Source organism: Aedes albopictus, chromosome 2 (genome assembly GCF_035046485.1).
Source record: "Aedes albopictus strain Foshan chromosome 2, AalbF5, whole genome shotgun sequence".
Classification (NCBI taxonomy): Eukaryota; Metazoa; Arthropoda; class Insecta; order Diptera; family Culicidae; genus Aedes; species Aedes albopictus.
Genome location: NC_085137.1, coordinates 26,947,098 through 26,966,119, shown reverse-complemented (window position 1 = coordinate 26,966,119; position 19,022 = coordinate 26,947,098). Strand labels below are relative to the sequence as shown.

Here is a 19,022-nt window from a genome sequence, read left to right as displayed (position 1 = left end):
TAATCATTCACAACAAACCCCAAGCGAAAAATCCTTTATGTTTGCGTCCATTTTTGTTTTATAATAGGATGATTTTTATTCAGTAGAAGGCAGTAAAATCATTCTGCTGTGAAATCATTCAAAATTGAGATTCTGCGGTTCTGTATCGCATTGAATGAAGAATCATTTTCCGTTCGGCGGGTGTTTTCGTTCAGTGTACACCTGCAGCATACACGTCATTCGCGTCTTATAGGCACCTTACCACGAGCATGGCGGTATAAATCTATTAGCTGTTCCATAGCACGGCATTAGTAACCGTTTGGTGCTTCAACTGGAAACAACGATTGGTTTGGTGGATCTCAAAAAACCCAAAATCTCAAATCGGAAGTGATTAGAACTGTTTTGGACTTCGACAAGTGTTACTAAATCGAAATCAGTGAAATAAGTATGGCCCCAATTGTGTTGTACCATTTCCCCATGTCGCCTCCGTCGCGGTCGGCTTTGCTGGTGGCACGTAATCTCGGATTGGATGTAGAGGTAGGTCCACCCACCACAAGAACAGGATTGTGAAGATTAATTTTTTTTTGGAAGAAACAACAAATTGAAGCACGCGACTGCGAAAGCAAAATGTGTTAATAGAGTAGTGATTATTATTTGCATAGTCATGATGACTTCGGTAGAAATTGAAATGCTGTTTGAAGAATAGTATTATTTGGAAAATACTAGGGGGATTCACTTAACAGCGTAAACTGATTAAACGTCGTGATCAACAAGGCAATCTTTGATTATTTCATTCGCAAAATCATGAAGCATTTCCAATAAACAGAAAATCATGGCTTACGCAGCTATTACATCTGTTAAGTGAGTACCCCTACTAAGATTAATGCTAAGCACGATAGATCAAATACAGCCAATTCAATCCAAACGTTTTTGAAAGTTTAACGTTTGAAAGTGGTTATCAAATTTACTTTGTGCATTTAAAGTTCTATGTTTAATCTCCGTTCCAAACCGACTATGAAATGATGTGAATTGCAACATAGTTTTTAAAAGTTTTTAATTAAATCAATGATCATGAATCATCACTAAAATTGCTTTCAAACAAGGTTTTTCAATTGTTGTTAAGTATGTTTTCAGAGAGTGTGATATCTTCGAAAACTGAATATGAGATTTCTGGCATAAAAGAAAGGTACATAATGTAATTATATTACATAGTGAAACATTAATTTGTCTCAAAAGCAAACGTATGTGTCTCTGCTAAATGTTGGGCGACTGAATCCGAATCCAGGCTCAGATTTGCTCTAGCACGTTACAATTTTGGGCTTTTTTACGGGTAGCCGTTAGACATGAAAGTTATTTTTCTAAGCAATCATAGAGTAAATTATTAGAAAAATATCTAGTATTTCACCGATTGTGTCCTGTTGATTCGCTTTTTGATTTTCTGTGTCAGATACACAATGTGTTTCCTGCAGGTGCATTTGGAGTCGTGTTTGGTGTTGTTCCATAAGATGGAACGGTAACTTAGCCAGTTTGTGTTTAGAAAAGACAACCCTCTCCGTTTTTTTTTTTGTAAAGGAGGATAAGCATGAACCCTGGTAGCTAATTCGTGAAATTGTATAGTCGCCAAGAGCAATACTCTTCTGCTTTTCAAACAGCAAGTTAAACAGTGACATCACCTGATTCCAATCGTGTTAACAGAATTAGGAACATCTACGAAAACTGAATCAAAATCCCCCTCAGTATCCAAAAATACTACGCCTATTTGCTGCTTTTGAGCAATGGCAAACTGAATACTTGAAGAAAGCCACGCCATGTAGTTGTACATGTGTACCTTTGCCTCTGTGGAAAACAAACTGTTTATCTGACAACATGCCGCTCGATTCAACCCATTTGTCCGCAGTCAGAAGAGAATCATCTTTCAAATAACTTCCGTAGACAAGACAACATCGTGATTGGATGATACGAATTATGTATGATCCGATGCGGGTGTCACTGGCTTTTGGATTACTATCACCCTCACTTGCCTCCAATCATCCAGAACAATATTGTTCTCCAGAAACTGATTGAATAAGTTCCACAAGCGCCTCTTTGCGACGTCAAGGCAGTTTTTCAGCAAACTAAGCTTTATTAGATTCATTCCTGCAGCGGAATTGTTACATGAAAGTAGAGCAAGTGAGAATTCAACCATCGAATACGGCTTATCCGTGTCCTTCCTATATCTTCGGAAACCTCACTGATTATTTGCTCGACGGATACGGAATCTGGAAAAACTTGTTCAGCAAACTTAAGGATCCAGCGGCAAGAGCTTTCTCGATCCTTGTTAGCCGACGGCATGTTATGCTTCTCCCGACGTTCCAAACAGTTCTCATCGAAGTTTCGCGCGATAAACCCTCGACGAACCGACGCCTGTAACCACTTTTCTTGGCCTTGATCAAGCGTACCGCTTGAAGTTTTCGACCGAACCGCGTTTCCGAAATTCTTTCAACCCTACTCAATGTGTTTCGTAAAGTCGATAGATGAAGGTAGATGTGAGCCATTATTAGAAATAAAAACAACGATCGGCAGGTGATCACTTACTGCCATGGGGATCCTAGATAACCTTCCATGTACGCTCCAGCGAGAGTGAGCTCGAATAGATTGAGTGGTCTAATCGGTTGTCTCTAGGACTGCTATTTTAGCTGGAGGTGCCAGTCGCGTAACTTCCCAGGTATTCGAAATTGTCATGTTGGAGTTGTTACAGAGGTCAATGTTGAACGGCTATCATCGTACAATTCTCTCCAGACTGTACCATGGGAGTTGAAATCTCCCATCAGCCGTTGTGAAAAAAGTCACGTGTATCACCTTCACCGGCCTTAAATATTACCAGTGTTATTTTTCCGTCCGTATGCAAACAGTCTAGCATGTTAGGTAGACTATCATTGAATTGAATAGTTCATGGCATTACAAAACACCAAACGGCTACGTTCCCATGTTAACGTTATTTTGAAGGATAAATTTTCAACTCCATTACGACGGGCATTCAACTTGTATTTTGTAGATAATAGGTATCATAGGGTACCATTATGAAAATCATGAGTTTATTCACCTGCCTTCCAACATTGTTAAGAATTTTCTTCAAAATCCAGTGTTATGTCATTACGATCGGTAATGACTGATTAAGTACTACTGATTACGAATACAAAGGCCTTGACCTGCCTCTCTCGTGTAATTTATTACAGTCACTCGCCCACCGACTACAAAGGCATCCTACTTTGATTGTCCGACGCGACAAGGATACCTTTTAATGCTCCTTTTGACTCCACCTTAGCGTGTGTAGGCGCCCCTAAGTTCCTCAACAGAAATCGATAAATCGGTCACCTCGTTGTTGAAAGGATAAACGGCAAGCAGCGACTGGTGCTAATTAATTATTCAAACCTTAAGCAATCATCCGATGGTGTGGAATTCTTTGCCGGTTTAATTATTTAATGTGGAAAAATGCGTTGAAAACATATTCAATAACTATGTTAGTGTATGCATGTTTGAAACCCGATCAAAATGATGAAATTTGGAAATACATATCTATTGTACTAGATGCCATCCTGACAATTGGTTCACATAAAATATATATTCAAATTAGCAAATGTTTATCAGTTTTTATGCATATGCAATGCAAAGAATACTGAAGATTGCATCTGCACTGGACCAGTGATGGTAATCAACGGAACGTAGAGTTCTTGTTGTCTGAATTTTGGAGTTCTCAACAGTCAATAGTAGATAACTGTATATGACATTGCTTCTCCATTTCTAAACAGGTCAAAATTCTGAATCTGATGGCAGGCGAGCACATGCAGGAGGAATTCCTGAAGATAAATCCCCAGCACACCGTTCCGACAATCGTCGACGACGACTACGTCCTGTGGGAATCGAAAGCAATTGCCACTTACCTGGTGGAGCAACACCAACCGGACAGTACCCTGTATCCGGCGGATCCGAAGCAGCGCGGCATCATCAACCAACGGTTGTACTTTGATTCAACTGTCCTGTTCGGCCGGGCGTATGCTGCTTTCGCTCCGCTGATGCGCCAGGGTGCCACCACGATCCCCCAGGAGAAGAAGGACGCCATCATGGAAGCCCTCGGGACGTTGAATGGATACCTCGACGGACAGGATTGGGTTGCGGGTGAAAACACCACCGTAGCCGATTTGTGTTTGTTGGCCACCGTTTCGTCTCTGGAGGTGAGATATCTACGAAAGTCAATGATTTTAGGTTTATAATCGATGTCGACTATGAATGTCTCCTGGATAGGGTCGAACCCGTTTGGCATACAGTCGTTTGACATGAAGTCAATTGTCATAATAGCCGTTTAAACAAATGTTTCACGGTCAAGCAGCATCAAAAATGATTCCATAAGACATACATTTAGGTATCGTTGCCAAAATGACAAATCGCGTGAAATGCGAAAAATTATGCATGAAAATAGCCAACTCACCTATTGCTACGCCAAACGCCTGTTATGCCAAACGGAATAATTCCCATGGATAAACTACACCTGTTACTTATTCATAAATATCACGTTTATTTGCAGAAATTTGGTGTTGACTTGAGTGGTTTGCCGAACGTCACAGCCTGGTTGGAGCGTTGTAAATCCCTTCCGGGATTCGAAGAGAATGAAGAAGGCGCAAGCATTTTCGGAAACGGTTTGAAATCCAAGTTGGAGGAACCTTTCTAATTATTTTTTTTTTCAGTTCTATAATTCTCACTATAGCAAAGCTACAGAATAAACGCTTATTCTTCTTAAAGATTTATTTATTGAAATGTCAACATGTTAAAAAAAATACAAACAAGAAAAGTGCTCGTTAATTGTGTTGTGCGTAGACGAGATAATCGAATCTCTCGCAAGAAAGTAGATGCAATAAAGGAATTGAACTCAATGCACAGTGCACTGTGAATCTAAAGTCTTAATAATTAAATGAAAGAAAAACAAACCAATGGCCAGTACTCTGTCAAACGAATCCCTAAAACAAAACAAAAAAAAATCACACAAACAGATGGATAGTTAAACTTGTAAAGTAGCTCATTTGTAAATTAGTAGATGAAAACAAAATTGTCGCATTGAAATTGATATTAGTAATCAATTATACTTACAGTTGTTTTGAAGTACTCTTCTTTCAAGTGATACCTACCGAAAAACGAAAATTAAAAAGTTAGCATGAGGAATTTCAATAAATTATGTTCAAACATACTTCTAACGATTTCTGTCTCCCAACACGGCTGGCAAGATGAACTCCGATTTCGAGTTCTTCGATTTTTTCGGCGTTTCCAACGTTTGAGACAAGTTCTCCCGTTTACGCTTCACGCCGCGATTTGCCTTGGGACTCGGGATACCTTGTGACGACGATTGGCAGGTAACATTTCGACAGAACGACAAATATTCCGTCAATTCAGAACTCAACACAACGGAGTTTGGTTCCGGTCGAAGTACGCGTCCTTGGATTGCATTTAGAATGCAATTTCCGGTGTAGGGTAGTAGCGCCATGCTGACGACTGCAGCAGGCTTTGTACGATGCATTATTGATGAACACTCGTTGGGCGCGTTCGTTGGCAATACCGGCAGTGGAAGAAGCGCGTCAGCGCAGATGTCCGCATTCTCAACGTAGGTGGGTGGAATTTCTTTGGCCCATTTTCTATCGTCTTTGTTGTACGGAATAAATCGATAGCACTTATTGTGCTGATTGCGAATAATTTGGCGCCTACGTTCCACTTGAACCATTCGCATGCTGTAATTTTTCTGATCCCAGAATGACCGAACAGGACGATAGAGTACCATCTGAGGCGCTTCAGCTTTCAAACGATCATACTTTTGTTCATCCCAAATCGAAACTGGAGGACAATACGGAACGACTGCTGAGCAATTAGCTGGGCCTGCTTCGTTTTCTTGAACTTCATCTGACAATGCAGCGCGTAGTTCTTCCAAATGATTAATCAATTCTTGTTCGTTGCCCACTTCGATTGCTTGCTGCGTGTACGCTTGCTGCGATTCAGGAAGGGTACATTGGGTGAGAGTAAGTGGGTCGCTCTCGTCATGAACACTGTAGAACTCCGTTTCTGCTGTGTAGTACTGTCCGCTGGATTCTTCGTACCAGGTTTCCAAATCCGCGAAGTTTACTTCCTCGTCATTCCACGAGAGGGTGGTCGTTTGACGTACAGCTGGAATCGTGCTTCGCTCCATGTCTTTAGCATCACTATCCACTTGAACGAGCGGAAGTTGATAGGAGCCGGAAATTTGAGAGAAACACCCACAGCTGCGCAAAATGTCGTCCAGCAAAGATACCCGCTTTACGTAGGGTGCCAGGGCGCGACAACAGTTGTTTGGAATTATTATTTGATTGTTTTGGTCGAGGTATTCACGCAAATGAACATTGAGAGTTACACGGGTTCCGGAATGATTGACATACGGAACGAGGGCACGACATTGATTGGATTTTTGATGATCGTTTGTTTGAGCGCTGAAATCAAGTAGAAATGAATATATTTCGGATAGGAACCTTTATAAAACAATGTAAAATAACATTACAATAAAAAGTATATATGAGAGCTAAGTGCAACTGGTAGAAGTGCGAAATCTTTGCAAAGTGAAAAAGCTCAATCAATCAGAAATCAGCTCAGAAATCAATCATTTACTTTTGAATCACTTTTTTAACAACTGCTGACAAGCAAGCAGAAAAATCTAACACATGTTCGACTTGGGTCGAATTTATGAATTCTCCTTCAAAACAGTTGTTGTTTCGAGAAATGCTAAAATAATTCATTACCGCAGTAGAGTGTTGCCTCGTTTAACGTTTAAATGAAGCTCTATGATATAGGTGGCAATGGAAACGAGCTCATTTTCTGTAAACACGGCACCATTGCTTTTCCCAACCCTTGAAACATCTAGATATATAGTTGAATAATACGTACCTGGATAACTGAACCGTTGCGTCACGTGTGCTGTATATCTGCAGGAAAAAAAATCAGAAAGCCGTTACACCGCCCTTCTCTGTTTGTTTCAAATTTACTTATATTGATCAAACTATATACATATGCAATCTACCAACTACTTTTGATAAGTGAATACAATAGGATCAATACGGGTAGATAACAGAAACGGTAAACTAAAATAATTCCTATTCACATAAAAACAAAAAAAAAAAACGTGTTTCAACAATCAATCAGGCATGTTTCTGAAACAGGGAAAGAAAATAAATATTGATCAGTTTCGGATTCCCTTGGTTTGACTCTCGGAAAGGCCTTACCACTCACCTTCGCTTTCTTGGGATTGGAGGCCGCCGGGCTGCCTGCAGCCATCATCTTCCGCTTCATGCTCCGCGTCAACAATGGTTCCACCGAAATGGAAGCCCTGGAGTCTGCGCCGTGCATTTGGACCTCGACTTGAAAATGGCCTGTAGCCGTCGCTACCAACACCACGGACGGAGGTGGTGCTGCAGTACTTGTGGTGACTGTGGGATTTGATTTTAGACGGGCTTCGAATTTTTCATAGGTAGATGTTTCCGCTGTGCTGTTGTCAGTCGCTTCCATGCTTTCACGACAAGAGTTTGCGCAAGCTTCGGTTACGATGTGATCCTGACTGCTGGTCAGGGGGTCGTATTCGATCATCGAGGACAACGTGTCGGGGCCGATGATAATCGACGGAGAAGAGCTATCGACCGACAGCTGCTCCTTGACGGCTGACACTGTCGGCGCTGTTGATGACTCCGATTGATCATTCAGTGTCGATTGGCCACTCTCTGGAAAACAATAAGTTAATTGGTTTTTCTAATGGAGTCAAATATAATGTAAATCATACCATATGAAAGATCCAAGAGATCAACGGACTCTACAACGGGTGCTTCTCGGACTATATCTTGCGTTACAAGTTCCTGGGGTTCCTGTTTGATCTGCACAGGAAGAGGGCGGTGCTCTTTGTCTTCTTCCAGGGTACGCAACAAATCAACTTCAGCTTTAGATACGTTCACCTGTAAGATTGTAGAACATTAGAATTATCTCTAGATTGTTGAATATATCGTGAAATGAGCATGATCATGATTGACTGCGCGCAGCTGCTTCTTTGTTATTGCAAGGACGACTGCGTTTACACAGAGAATTAACAGACGATGCTTAGGATTGGCCTCATCCTTAGTTGGCAACCTAATACTTTTCAATAAGCAATACCAGCGCCAGTCGTGTCCGAATGCCGGTCAATAGGATAGGGAATTGATCTTATAATTATCGAGACTTTCAGCCCGCGGCTGGTTCGTACCACTTTGCGCACTTAAAAAACGTCATAAAACGTTGCTGATTCAAAATGTAAACTTTTTTTTCTACAAAAGATTAGCTAGTGATTGTGTACAAATATAACAAAATATGAAGCTCTGGCTTCCAAGAACTAGTAAATATTCACTAACTTGCACAACGTTTGTTTGGCATTTTTCAGTTTGGTGCGCACACGATATAACGTTCGATTTATTTGTCTCACCTGTGAAGGGGTTGAAATTCCCGGCTCCATTTTGATGCCCAGTTTCTGACGTTGCTCCTCGATGATACTGCGTCCCAAACTGATCTCATTGTACGGATCCTCGCCGAAGATGGCAGAATCTTCCTCTACCGGATCCGGGTCCACGTCCATGAGCTTTTCGTCGAACCGTTTGCCAAATGATTTCCGAACCGGTATGATCAACGGTGTATTGTCCACGGGTTCCAAGTCTATTGGCTCAGTCTTGGGGGTGCAGGATTTTTCAAACATGTCTCGCAGTTCCGGGTCTACGTCCAACTCGGACATTTGTGAATCAGCTTTATCAAGCTCACCAGCTCCGTCTGCACCCATACCAAGTTCCAGGCTCATCATCAATCCTTTCTTCTTGAATTCTCTCCATGCTAGTTTCTTTTCAAACTCAGTCAAATCTTCCTCATTTTTGTTGTCCAGCATGGTCTCGTGCGTGTGGTATCGGAAAATGAGCTTGGGAAATTTGAGCAGCAGCGTGGACAATAGGTCATCCACCGCCGGCGGAGGATTCGAACGGGCGCTCATGTTGACCCTTTCAAAGTGGTACAGCTCTTCCAGTTCGGCCATATTGTAGTTCCGGTCAACCTGTTTCTTATCCGCCACCCGATGACTCATGGCCTGTTTAGTGACCGCGCGAGAATACACTTTCTCCTCCATTGTGTGCTGAGGCAAAGAATGATGAAAATACAAAACAATTTTGTTGAATTTCCCAGGTTTATAAACAAAGAAGTGACAAGATGTAAGCTCATTTGTACTTTTTACACTTTTCGTCCTTATTCAAACTCAATCTAGCTCCTATATTCATTATATCTATTCGTAAACAGAAAACGTAACAAACAGCGCACCGTTTGTAAAATGGAAACTGTTCTCCTTAAGGCGAAACTGGAAGCATTTTCACATTTTTTCGGTTTTTGATTTTTTATTAAATAACGAAGCAATATTTTTTAAATCCGTTTTCGTGCACATGTAGAGTATGGATCAAGGTATCTTCTGAATTTTTTTGAGGTGGAAAATGTTTTCCATTTTTGCAGAAACCATTTTTATGTGAAATTTTGTTCAAAAATGGTTTCTACAAAAACGGAAAACATTTTCCACTACAAAAAAAAAATCAAAAGATACCTTGATCCATACTCTACATGTGCACGAAAACCGATTTTGAAAATATTGCTTCGTTATTTAATAAAAAAATCAAAAACCAAAAAGTGAGGAAATGCTTCCAGTTTCGCCTTAATATCCTTTATTTCGCTTTTGTTAGGTTTACCCCGTTTGACACACAGTCGTTTGGAGCAATGCTATCATGCGAAATGATATTTATGCCAAATGACCACGATGCCAAAACAACTGTAAGTCGAACGGCATTATTCCAAGCAATGTAGACCTGTTTTGTTACCCATTGTAAAATAAAACGACTTTTAAACTACGAAAACTACTTACAATAGCCAACAAACGGTAGATGTAGCAGGGCTTTTGCTGCCCCAAGCGATATATGCGGAAAATACCCTGCTGATCTACAGCCGGATTCCAGGATGTATCCAAGATTACCACTCGATTAGCTCCAACCAGATTGATGCCTTGGCCGCCCGCCTTGGTGGAGATAAGAAACACCCGAGTGACCCGATTTTTCGGATCGTTAAACTTGTTGATCATTTCGTGGCGGATGGATTTTGACGTACCACCATCGAGGCGGTAATAGTCCATCCCCGGACGCCACGGTCCCCGGAACCGAGACAATCCATGGAGGTGCGCCTTGGGATTCTTGCTCTGTTCATCGATCATCTTCATAAAGTACTCCACCATGTTCAGCACCATGACAAAGCCGGAAAAGATCAAACACTTTTCACCCTTCTCCTGGCACATACGAAGGATTTCAAAGAGCAGGATCATTTTGTTGCTGGGGTAAAGCGACTCCAGGTCGTCCTTGCTGATGATCTGCTTCCACCAGATGTTTGTGATGGATCGTGCATTGTCGGCATCGTTGTCGTCGTCGTCTTCGGAGCTACTGTCGAATCCACGGACACGACGAGCCGCTTTACGCTTTTCTTTGATGCCGTACTTTTTCTGTTGAAAAATATATTTATGCAATTCAGTGTCATAATTTATTATTTTATATAACTCATTTTGTTTGACTGAGCATGAGCGTAGATGACTCTACAATTCGTAGTTGCTACGAAACTGACTCGAGGTTTTTTTAAAGCTCTCTTACCTTCATGGCCGTTTCCCAGGCTTTTTCCAACACGATGGGATGGGTCCAGATTTTACGCATGAACGTGTAATCTTCCAGCAAGTTTCGGCCGCCAACATCTTTGCGGAAAGGATTTCTCTGCAGGTATTGTTCGTACAGATCTTCCTGTACCGGAGTTAACGGAACGTACAATACGTATTCGTACTTTTCCGGTAGAAAACCTTGAAGCACGGAGAACTCCTTACGCTGCACGAAGCTTTCCAGGTGTTTGTGCAAGATGAACGACTTTGTCTTCATGTAGCGAATGTCGCCAGGACTGGAATCCTTATGCTGGCCGTCTCTGATGGGTCGTGCGTACTGTTCGTTGAATTCCCGCTCGTCGCCCAGGTACGCCGGCTTGACGAAGCTTACCATGCAGAAATACTCGTTCAGATTGTTCTGGATTGGAGTGCCGGTCAAAATTATACGTCGCTTGGTGGCTACCTCCGACACGGACAGGTTAGTTTGGGACTTTCGATTTTTGATTATGTGCCCTTCATCCAACACAATTAGATCGGCACCCGGGTTGATTAAAATTCGGCGTACTTCGGTGCGAATCCGATCGGAATGCTGTTCTCCGTTTTTATTTCGAGCATCGTAGAACACCAGCGAACGGAATGCTTCGTAACCAATCAGTAAGCAGTGAGCATTCTTGCTAGTTACGTTATGGAATCCTCGTAGGACCTCCATCTTCTTGTAGATGTTGCTGAAAAATACGGAATAAACCACATTTTTAAATGTCTACATTACGACACAAAATACTTACGAGCTTTCTGGCAAGTGGAACACCTGTACGGTCGCTCCACTGGGAATGTCCCCCAACCAGTAACGAATCTCCTGTGCCCAGTTCATGACGGTGGATTTCGGACAAACCACAATGATTCGCTTTGTGCTTAGCTGTGGGTAGCAGATTACCGTGTTCATCAGCGCAATAACTTGCATCGTTTTACCGAGACCCATGCAATGGGCCAAGATGCACCCTGATCCCGGTGCATTCCGATCTTTGGAGCTGCCCCCGTAGCAACAGTCGTACATGAATTTGATTCCTTCCTTTTGATGTGGTTTCATTTTTGCCACCAGCTCCGGATGAACCCGAATGAACGTCTTCTTGTCCGAATCGTAGTCGAGGATCAGCTGGTTAGCCGATAGGGTACCTCCGAAACGCTCCAATTCCCGAGTCAGCCGCTCGTTATTTCGGTTGACTTTCTTGATACGAGCGGTCTCGTCCCGAATGGCCCGTTGAGTTACCCAGGACAAATCGTTTACCCGAAGACGCTGCTCGATCTCCTGTTTCATCAGCGTTAGTTCGTAGTTTTCGCCTTGCGGCACTTGCGAGACACTGAATTTAGGCAGATGCGGAACGATGTAACGAATTTCATCGTTTGTAGGCTTCCTGTTGGGATTGGGATCGGCGTTGGTAACGAACTCATCCTTATCCGATTTGTTGGGTTTTTCGATCAGTTTTACATCTAAATCCTTCGACGTACTGGGTTCCGGCTGATAGAGGGGTTTTGTATCGGGATCTGGTTTGACCGGAACTGGGTTTTCGGGCAGAGGTGAGCGCACTAAGAATGGAATAATAACAAATTATTACATTACCGTAGCACCAGTGTTTTCTAACATAATTGTATGACGAAAAATTGCCACAGGGATAGACTACGGTTTTGCTACTTTTTTAGTATAAAATATAGAATCATCGGAGGGGGGGGGTCTCTTCAGTTAGTTTAGTGGTTAAGGCTATAGATTGCCAATCCGGAGACGGCGAATTCGATTCCCGTTCCGGTCGGGAAAATTTTCTCGACTCCGTGGGCATAGGGTATCATTGTACTTGCCTCACAATATACAAATTCATGCAATGGCAGGCAAAGGAAGCCCTTCAATTAATAACTGTGGAAGTGCCCGAAGTACACTAAGTTGGAGAGATGCAGGCCAAATCCCAGTGGGGACGTAGAGCCAAAAAGAAGAAGAATAGGAACACCGGACTTCAAACTTGAAAAGTAGATTTTTTCAGCACGAGCCGTACATTTATCCTACGAGGCTTGCCGAATTGGATAAATACGAAGAGTGTGAAAAAATCGAGTTTCGCAACGAGTTGCATAGAAAACTCGTCGCATAAATAACTATTTCCGATCAGCCCAGATAGCTGTGTAGTAACGATAGCGGTTAGTTCGACTGGCTAAGAATGTAGCACTAAGGACCGCCTGTTCCAGAGGTAGAACTGCACTAGTCAGCTTTTTGCCTATTTTTGTAATGGCTACGGTTAGAAGAGATCAGATTTAGCTTCAGCATAAAAGGACAGCACAATCTTTGCAGACTTATGTAAAATGGTACAGTCACATTGACTTTAGTCAAAGAATCTTACTGTCGTAAGGTGTATTCCAATCTAGGAAACCTTGTTAGCCAGTTTGCTATTTTTGCTATTGCTATTGCTATTGCTATTATCAACGCATCCCCTGGCTTTCGCCCATCTGCGTTGTCTTTTCACTAGGCAATACGTCTACCAATTGATGTTTATGGGCTTGCCGGACCAAGTCATGTAGCTAAGCCAAACACCCCACCTACAACTGTTGGGTAGGCACCATTGTCCCGCCCACTGGTCTTTTACAGCTAGTTGTAGGTGCATGTGTGCGTGTAAGTATTGGTGTATGTGTGTTAGTGTTGGTGTATTGTAGGCGCCAACTCGTTCTAATCCACTCTGATTGCTAACACCCTATTGAACCATTACCCTTAAATCTGGCAATCTATGAAATAGAATGAGTTAAATGCCTGTACATAATAGTCAATTAATCAAACAAGGAATATTAGTATTAAAGCGAAGATACAATGAAGCACCGCCCCGAACCTCGAGAGCACAAACCCCAAGAACCAAATGACAGGCTGCGCGAACAGTCGATCGACTGGCTACCAACAGTGAATAGCCAATCGAGCAAACCGTCCAGCACAAACCGCCACCAGCTCTCCCGACCTGCGCCCAACAAATTCGAGGCACAGCCCAGCCATAGCTTCACCTTAAAACCAAAATCTAGATTGCAGAGCACAATACTTCCCAAGTAACCACGCAGCTCGGGCCGCAAATCACGCACAACACGTCACAAATAAGACAAACACTACCCCGCCCGTACAACCGAAACCAATCTAGGGTAGAGAAGGATCTCTTTCCACTCCAACCCAGACTCAACTGCACCGACAGGGTAGCGCACCCCACACACACTGCACTCATGCATCCATCACGACCCGAGCCGCACGGTCACCTGGGTTGCTTCTATCTGCAATCTGCATGACCTCACCCAACCCGTAACGCAGAGTTTAAATCCCTCTCTTGCATTACAAAGCAGTCCCTCTTCCCAAAGTTTGTGCGTGGTATAAATGAGATTATAAAGCTGAAGAAATCGTCACCAACACAACCGTCAACAATGAGCACTCAATGGTGTCGGCAGAATCAATGACGACCCCCTCAGTCCCAAACCCAATTATCCTACACTACCCAAGTAACCACAATGCTGAAGCCGTACGCACTGCACGTACGAAGTACATACAGACCTACCCACACCGCCTAAACAAACCACCTAGGCCGAACACAAGCGAAAAGCGGCGCCACCACTGTTAAACCACGACCATACCAGTAGGTATAATCGCAATTAAGCAATCGTAGAACCATTTTCCGTTCCTACTCAGCCCTAACGATCCATAGCAATGCTTGTCAATATATGCACCCCACACACGCAACCCCCACAACCCAACACTATGGTCACTTGAGTATCCCTGGGATTATGATTACATGATGGTCAGGGATCACAGCCATCAAAACGTTCCACACTTTACCAGGGCTTGCGACCTGTAACTATGATGATTTCCGCTATGGGAAACCATGATAGCTAGCGGTGTTACCTTGTTAGCCAGTTTGCTATTTTCAGCAAATATGAAAGCTAAACTCGCGTGTCATGCCTCGAGCATATGTGCTTGTCAACAACGCAATCGTTGCTGCATTCATCTCTGAACTAACTGTTATATTCGTGAGACGTTGCTCACAGAGACATTCTTTCATGATGCTAAAAGGACCGAGCATGTATGTAGTCAAACTAGAACTAACTTTATTTCAGTATCGAGGATACACTGAGACTGAACGTATTCGAAGATACTCTCATGAGAACCCAAACAGTTGGGTTCGGTCGTTTTACCAAAGTCTCCTAGTCGTAACACTAACCATCAGACATGTATGTGCTATCACAATAGGAAGCAATCGGTGAAGATTGAAAGAAGTGTGTTGACGTTTGGCACTTACACACCGATGACGACGACCATGATGATGGCAATCACACCACAGTAGTCGCACGGTACCGTTGCGAAGGTAGACTGTATTCGAAAGGCACTGAATGAACTGTCAACGACCGAAACTACTTACTGATACCCGGAGGATTGAGTGGTAGATAATTCAAATCGATTGATCCAAATCGAATGTGGGAGCGATCAACTGGCCTTCCTAGATCCGGTCAAATTCTTTCGCATTCGAAGATTCGGATGAGGAAAAGTTGAACACAATGCATTTATATTTTTTTAGACTCATGCCAAAGTTACTCGTATTCGGAACCGTGGCGTACCAGAGTGAGAAAATAAATGCTTGCCCACACTTGAATCGGTGTCAAACTGGCCTTTTTAGACTCTTGCCAAAGTTATTCGCATTCGGAACCGTAGCGTGTCAGAGTGGAAAAAATTGATCGATTCAGTGAAGATTTGAGACTCCTCGGTTCTAAGGGTCTGTTCCAATTGGCGAATTAAAATTAATTTTTACTCAAATTTGACAGTTCGACACTTAAAGTTGACAGTTCTCCTAAGGAAATAATTATCGAACTGTCAAGTTTAAGTGAAAATTAATTTTAATTCGCCAATTGGAACAGACCCTAAGTATGTAGGTAGCTACTACCAGGTAGCTCTTTTCAAAGACTTAAGATTTTCCAATCAAGCTCCAGCCAGGAGGGATTAAAAAAGATTAAGCTTCTCAAAGTGCTTGGTAACGAAGGATCTCGAGTAGCAAATAAGTGAGCGTTCTGGTGCTTGTGACGTATGTGTGATGTATACAATTCAGCAGCACGTAATGGGCAAAGTCAAGTAATATACGTCTGTTCAGATAGCCAGGCTGCCATTGAAGCACTTGCTTCGGTCAACACTAGGTCAAAGTTAGTTATCGCTTGTCGAACTCAAATCGAGGAGTTGAATTCAGCAAATGCTGTTCACCTTGTATGTGTATCTGGTCAACCTTTCATCGCTAGAAATGAAATGGCTAATGAGTTAGCTCGCACTGGAGCATCACATGACTTCATTGGTCCTGAGCCAGCTATTCCGGTATCAAAGTGTTGGGTTAAGCTTTAGATTGACACCTGGGCTGCCACTCAGCACAAACAATATTGGAATAGTTCTGTGAATCAGATTATGAAACTTCGTATCATTTGATATGTAACTGTCCATTTTTTGCGTATCTGCATTTCCGGGTATTCGGTAAATATTTATTAGTTATCGCAGTGCTCTTTTCAGGGCGCTATTTGAGCCCATTGTGGTACGCTTATGCATCTACGACGATCCTATTCCCTTACCTGTTCTTTTCCTTCCCTTCTCCCTCAGATAAATGATGAATAGGCTCATGTTCATGGCGATGGCACAAATTTCCCAAATGGAGCATAACGAGCATAATGCCTCAATGTTCAATGTCTCAATGTTCTAAACCTACCTGCACTAGGCGGCTCACACGGCACAGCAGTGATCGTGAAATTTGGCTTTGCGCCAACTATCACCAGTTTCCGTTGCCCAATGCCGCGAGTTCCACACGGCGTACTCATTGCTGCTTGCTGCTTCCGCTGTTCGAAACTTTCCTTCTTGATTGCCAGTTTAACCGTGTCTGCCACAGGCGGGGGACGTTCCGGGTTCCGTCGCTGCGGAGTGGCATAATTGTGGAAACCAAAGATGGAATCGTTTACCACAGATTCTCCTTCTATGTCAGACGTTCTGTCATCTTCAACATTGTCCGGTTTCGAATAAGTTTCGGCATTGCTCTGTGCCGGTTCGTCCTGAACTTTGTCCAGTTCCACCTCATTTGCCTCCTCTTTGAACAGAGTTGGGTTGTAAAAGTTCTCCGTATCGTCGTCCGGAACGGGTGCGATTGCAGAATCCGTTTCCATATCGGGCACGGTTTCTCTGGTTTCATCATTCGGGACATCCCGAATCGGTTCCGGTTCACAATCATCAAAATACACAGGCGTTGGCGAGTGGCATTCCAATGCCACATATGTTGGAATTTCTTCTGCCGATCCTTTTGTCGTAGTTGCCGATTCTTCATGGCCAGAAGACGGATTGCCACTGTCCTTTGCAGTCGAGTCATCAGCTCTTACCGTTTCAGATACTTCACACTTTTCTGGCTCTTGGGGTGGCGTATAATCGGTGTAATCCACGCTATTTGAGCGAGACTTTGACGTTTTCGGACTTACCGAAACATCATCGATGTTGTCTTTCTGTGCGCGACCTGGCTGGATCTTCTGCGCCTTTTTGGACGTTGTTTCGGCAGTCTTAGAAATTCGCATGATTTTCTGGTAGAACTGAAGAAAAAAAAACAGATTTACAAGATTCATGCGATTTCGATTCGATTGAACGAATTAAAAAATATCACTTACCTTTTCGGTCAAACCAATCAATTTGGTTTTCAGCCTTCCAAGCTCCGCTTCCGCCTCGTCATTCAATGCATCTTCCAGCTCATCGCACGCCGTGCCAACTTCTTTTCCCATATTTCGTACTTCCCTGATAAACAGTGCCAACCGATTCAACTCCTCCACTCGCGCAACCGGATCACCATCATCTGCCGTTGAATCTGAATCCTCTCCAGCCTTTCGCTGCGACTTATCCCTCTCCTCTTCATCCTCTTCGGTGTCAACACTGCTGCTCTCCATGACTTTCGCTCGCTTTCGAAGCCGGCGGCGTCGCCTTCCGAAAGTGCCGACGCTGTCCGGAGAAGGGGTAGGCGTTACGCCCCGACCATGATTCTCATCGGCCGAAGTGGACGATTCGGACGGTGGCGGAGGCGTTTTGGCAGAGCGTAGCTGCCGTCGTGAAGAACGCGTCTTGACGGCAGACTTTCGTTTTCCACCCATTTCGGACAAATTTTCTCCACACTTTTCACCAATGTGACTTTCACAAACAGTATTAAAACCGAGTTTTGCGCAGCAAGATACGGATATTAAATTTTTTGATCACAGATCAAGACATCACCACAGCAACAAGTGAAAACAAGTTTTGGATCGGGCGCCGTCGTGGTGAAAATGATGAAAAAACGATTGAAAAGGAGAAAGAAAAGGGAAATTTATGTAAAGGGTGTATATAAAAGGTAGGAATTCCTTTTTTACAAATTCTCGAATACTTTTCCAAATAGACGTAAAGTCAGTTTTATGTGATTGCGATTAAATTATGAGAGGATTGAAAAAACTACAAACAAATTGGGGAACGTTCAAAAATTACGTCCAACATTTGGGGGAGGGGGGGGGTCTACAAAAGTGTGACAGTACGTGTATTGGGTATAGGAAAAGTGCGTGACAGAGGGGGGAGGGGGGGTCTAGAAATCCCGAAAAACGATGGACGTAATATTTGAATCTTCCCTTGGCTTCTTTAACGGTGTTGAGATAATTCCATATTCTGAATCTGCATGTCAAATCGAGCCGATATCCAAATTTTCATGAATTTTGGTGCCTGGGAACCTGTTTTAAAATCAGTTTGAAGTTTGCATGGGAGTGATTTGTCGAATCACCACTCGTCGCATTTTGTACTGGGCGGAGCTGTCAAGCAGTTGACCAGCTGTCAAAAGGTGATTTTGAAAAATCTCTTCGAAATCGATTTTAGGTACCAAAATGAAGTTCTAAAAATATGAAAAAAAATCATGGTGGTTCAGAAAAAGGTACTCTTTCGTAAAAAATCAAAAAATCAATACATTTTTCTTAATTTAAAAACCCAATTGATAACATTATTTAATAATGTTATCAATTTGTTTGTAGTTTTTTTTTTTCTGTTATCACAAAGCTTCGCATTCAACTGATATGGCTAGTTTCCACTCCGTGCATAAGCCCAGTTTCGTGTTTAAAAGAAATCGCTCAAGAAATTTCTCGACCAATTTCTGACAACAATTTCTGGCTGCCATTTAAATTGGGTCTTTAAATTGAGAAAAATTCAATGATTTTATCCAGCTTTTTACGCTGTGGTGAGGGGTGATTCATTTTTGACGGATCTTGCCGTCAGCCCTTGCAGCATCACAGTTACCGAAAATTTCAGTTCACT

General features: G+C 42.8%; 2 protein-coding genes across 3 annotated transcripts; one reads left to right on the top strand and one right to left on the bottom strand.

The window, feature by feature from the left end:
• Positions 1 to 284: 284 nt before the first annotated feature.
• On the top strand, positions 285 to 4,904 carry LOC109429681 (glutathione S-transferase D7). The gene is made up of 3 exons (XM_029864146.2): positions 285 to 516; positions 3,768 to 4,190; positions 4,541 to 4,904. Exons 1-3 carry the CDS (start codon positions 427 to 429, stop codon positions 4,682 to 4,684), a joined length of 657 nt encoding a protein of 218 aa, XP_029720006.1. The 5' UTR covers positions 285 to 426; the 3' UTR covers positions 4,685 to 4,904.
• On the bottom strand, positions 4,842 to 18,036 carry LOC109429658 (transcriptional regulator ATRX-like). 2 transcript variants are annotated; one of them, XM_029864145.2, is made up of 12 exons: positions 17,375 to 18,036; positions 16,438 to 17,299; positions 11,482 to 12,280; positions 10,698 to 11,421; positions 9,929 to 10,552; positions 8,468 to 9,157; positions 7,799 to 7,967; positions 7,255 to 7,739; positions 6,913 to 6,950; positions 5,199 to 6,461; positions 5,101 to 5,134; positions 4,842 to 4,970 (listed from the first exon to the last, which is right to left on the bottom strand). In XM_029864145.2, exons 1-10 carry the CDS (start codon positions 17,846 to 17,848, stop codon positions 5,201 to 5,203), a joined length of 6,126 nt encoding a protein of 2,041 aa, XP_029720005.2. In that variant the 5' UTR covers positions 17,849 to 18,036; the 3' UTR covers positions 4,842 to 4,970; positions 5,101 to 5,134; positions 5,199 to 5,200. The 2 variants fall into 2 exon arrangements, 1 of the variants encoding a protein (XP_029720005.2); XR_009997335.1 differs by lacking the exons at positions 4,842 to 4,970; positions 5,101 to 5,134 and having other exon boundaries at positions 6,351 to 6,461; positions 6,913 to 7,175.
• Positions 18,037 to 19,022: the final 986 nt, after the last annotated feature.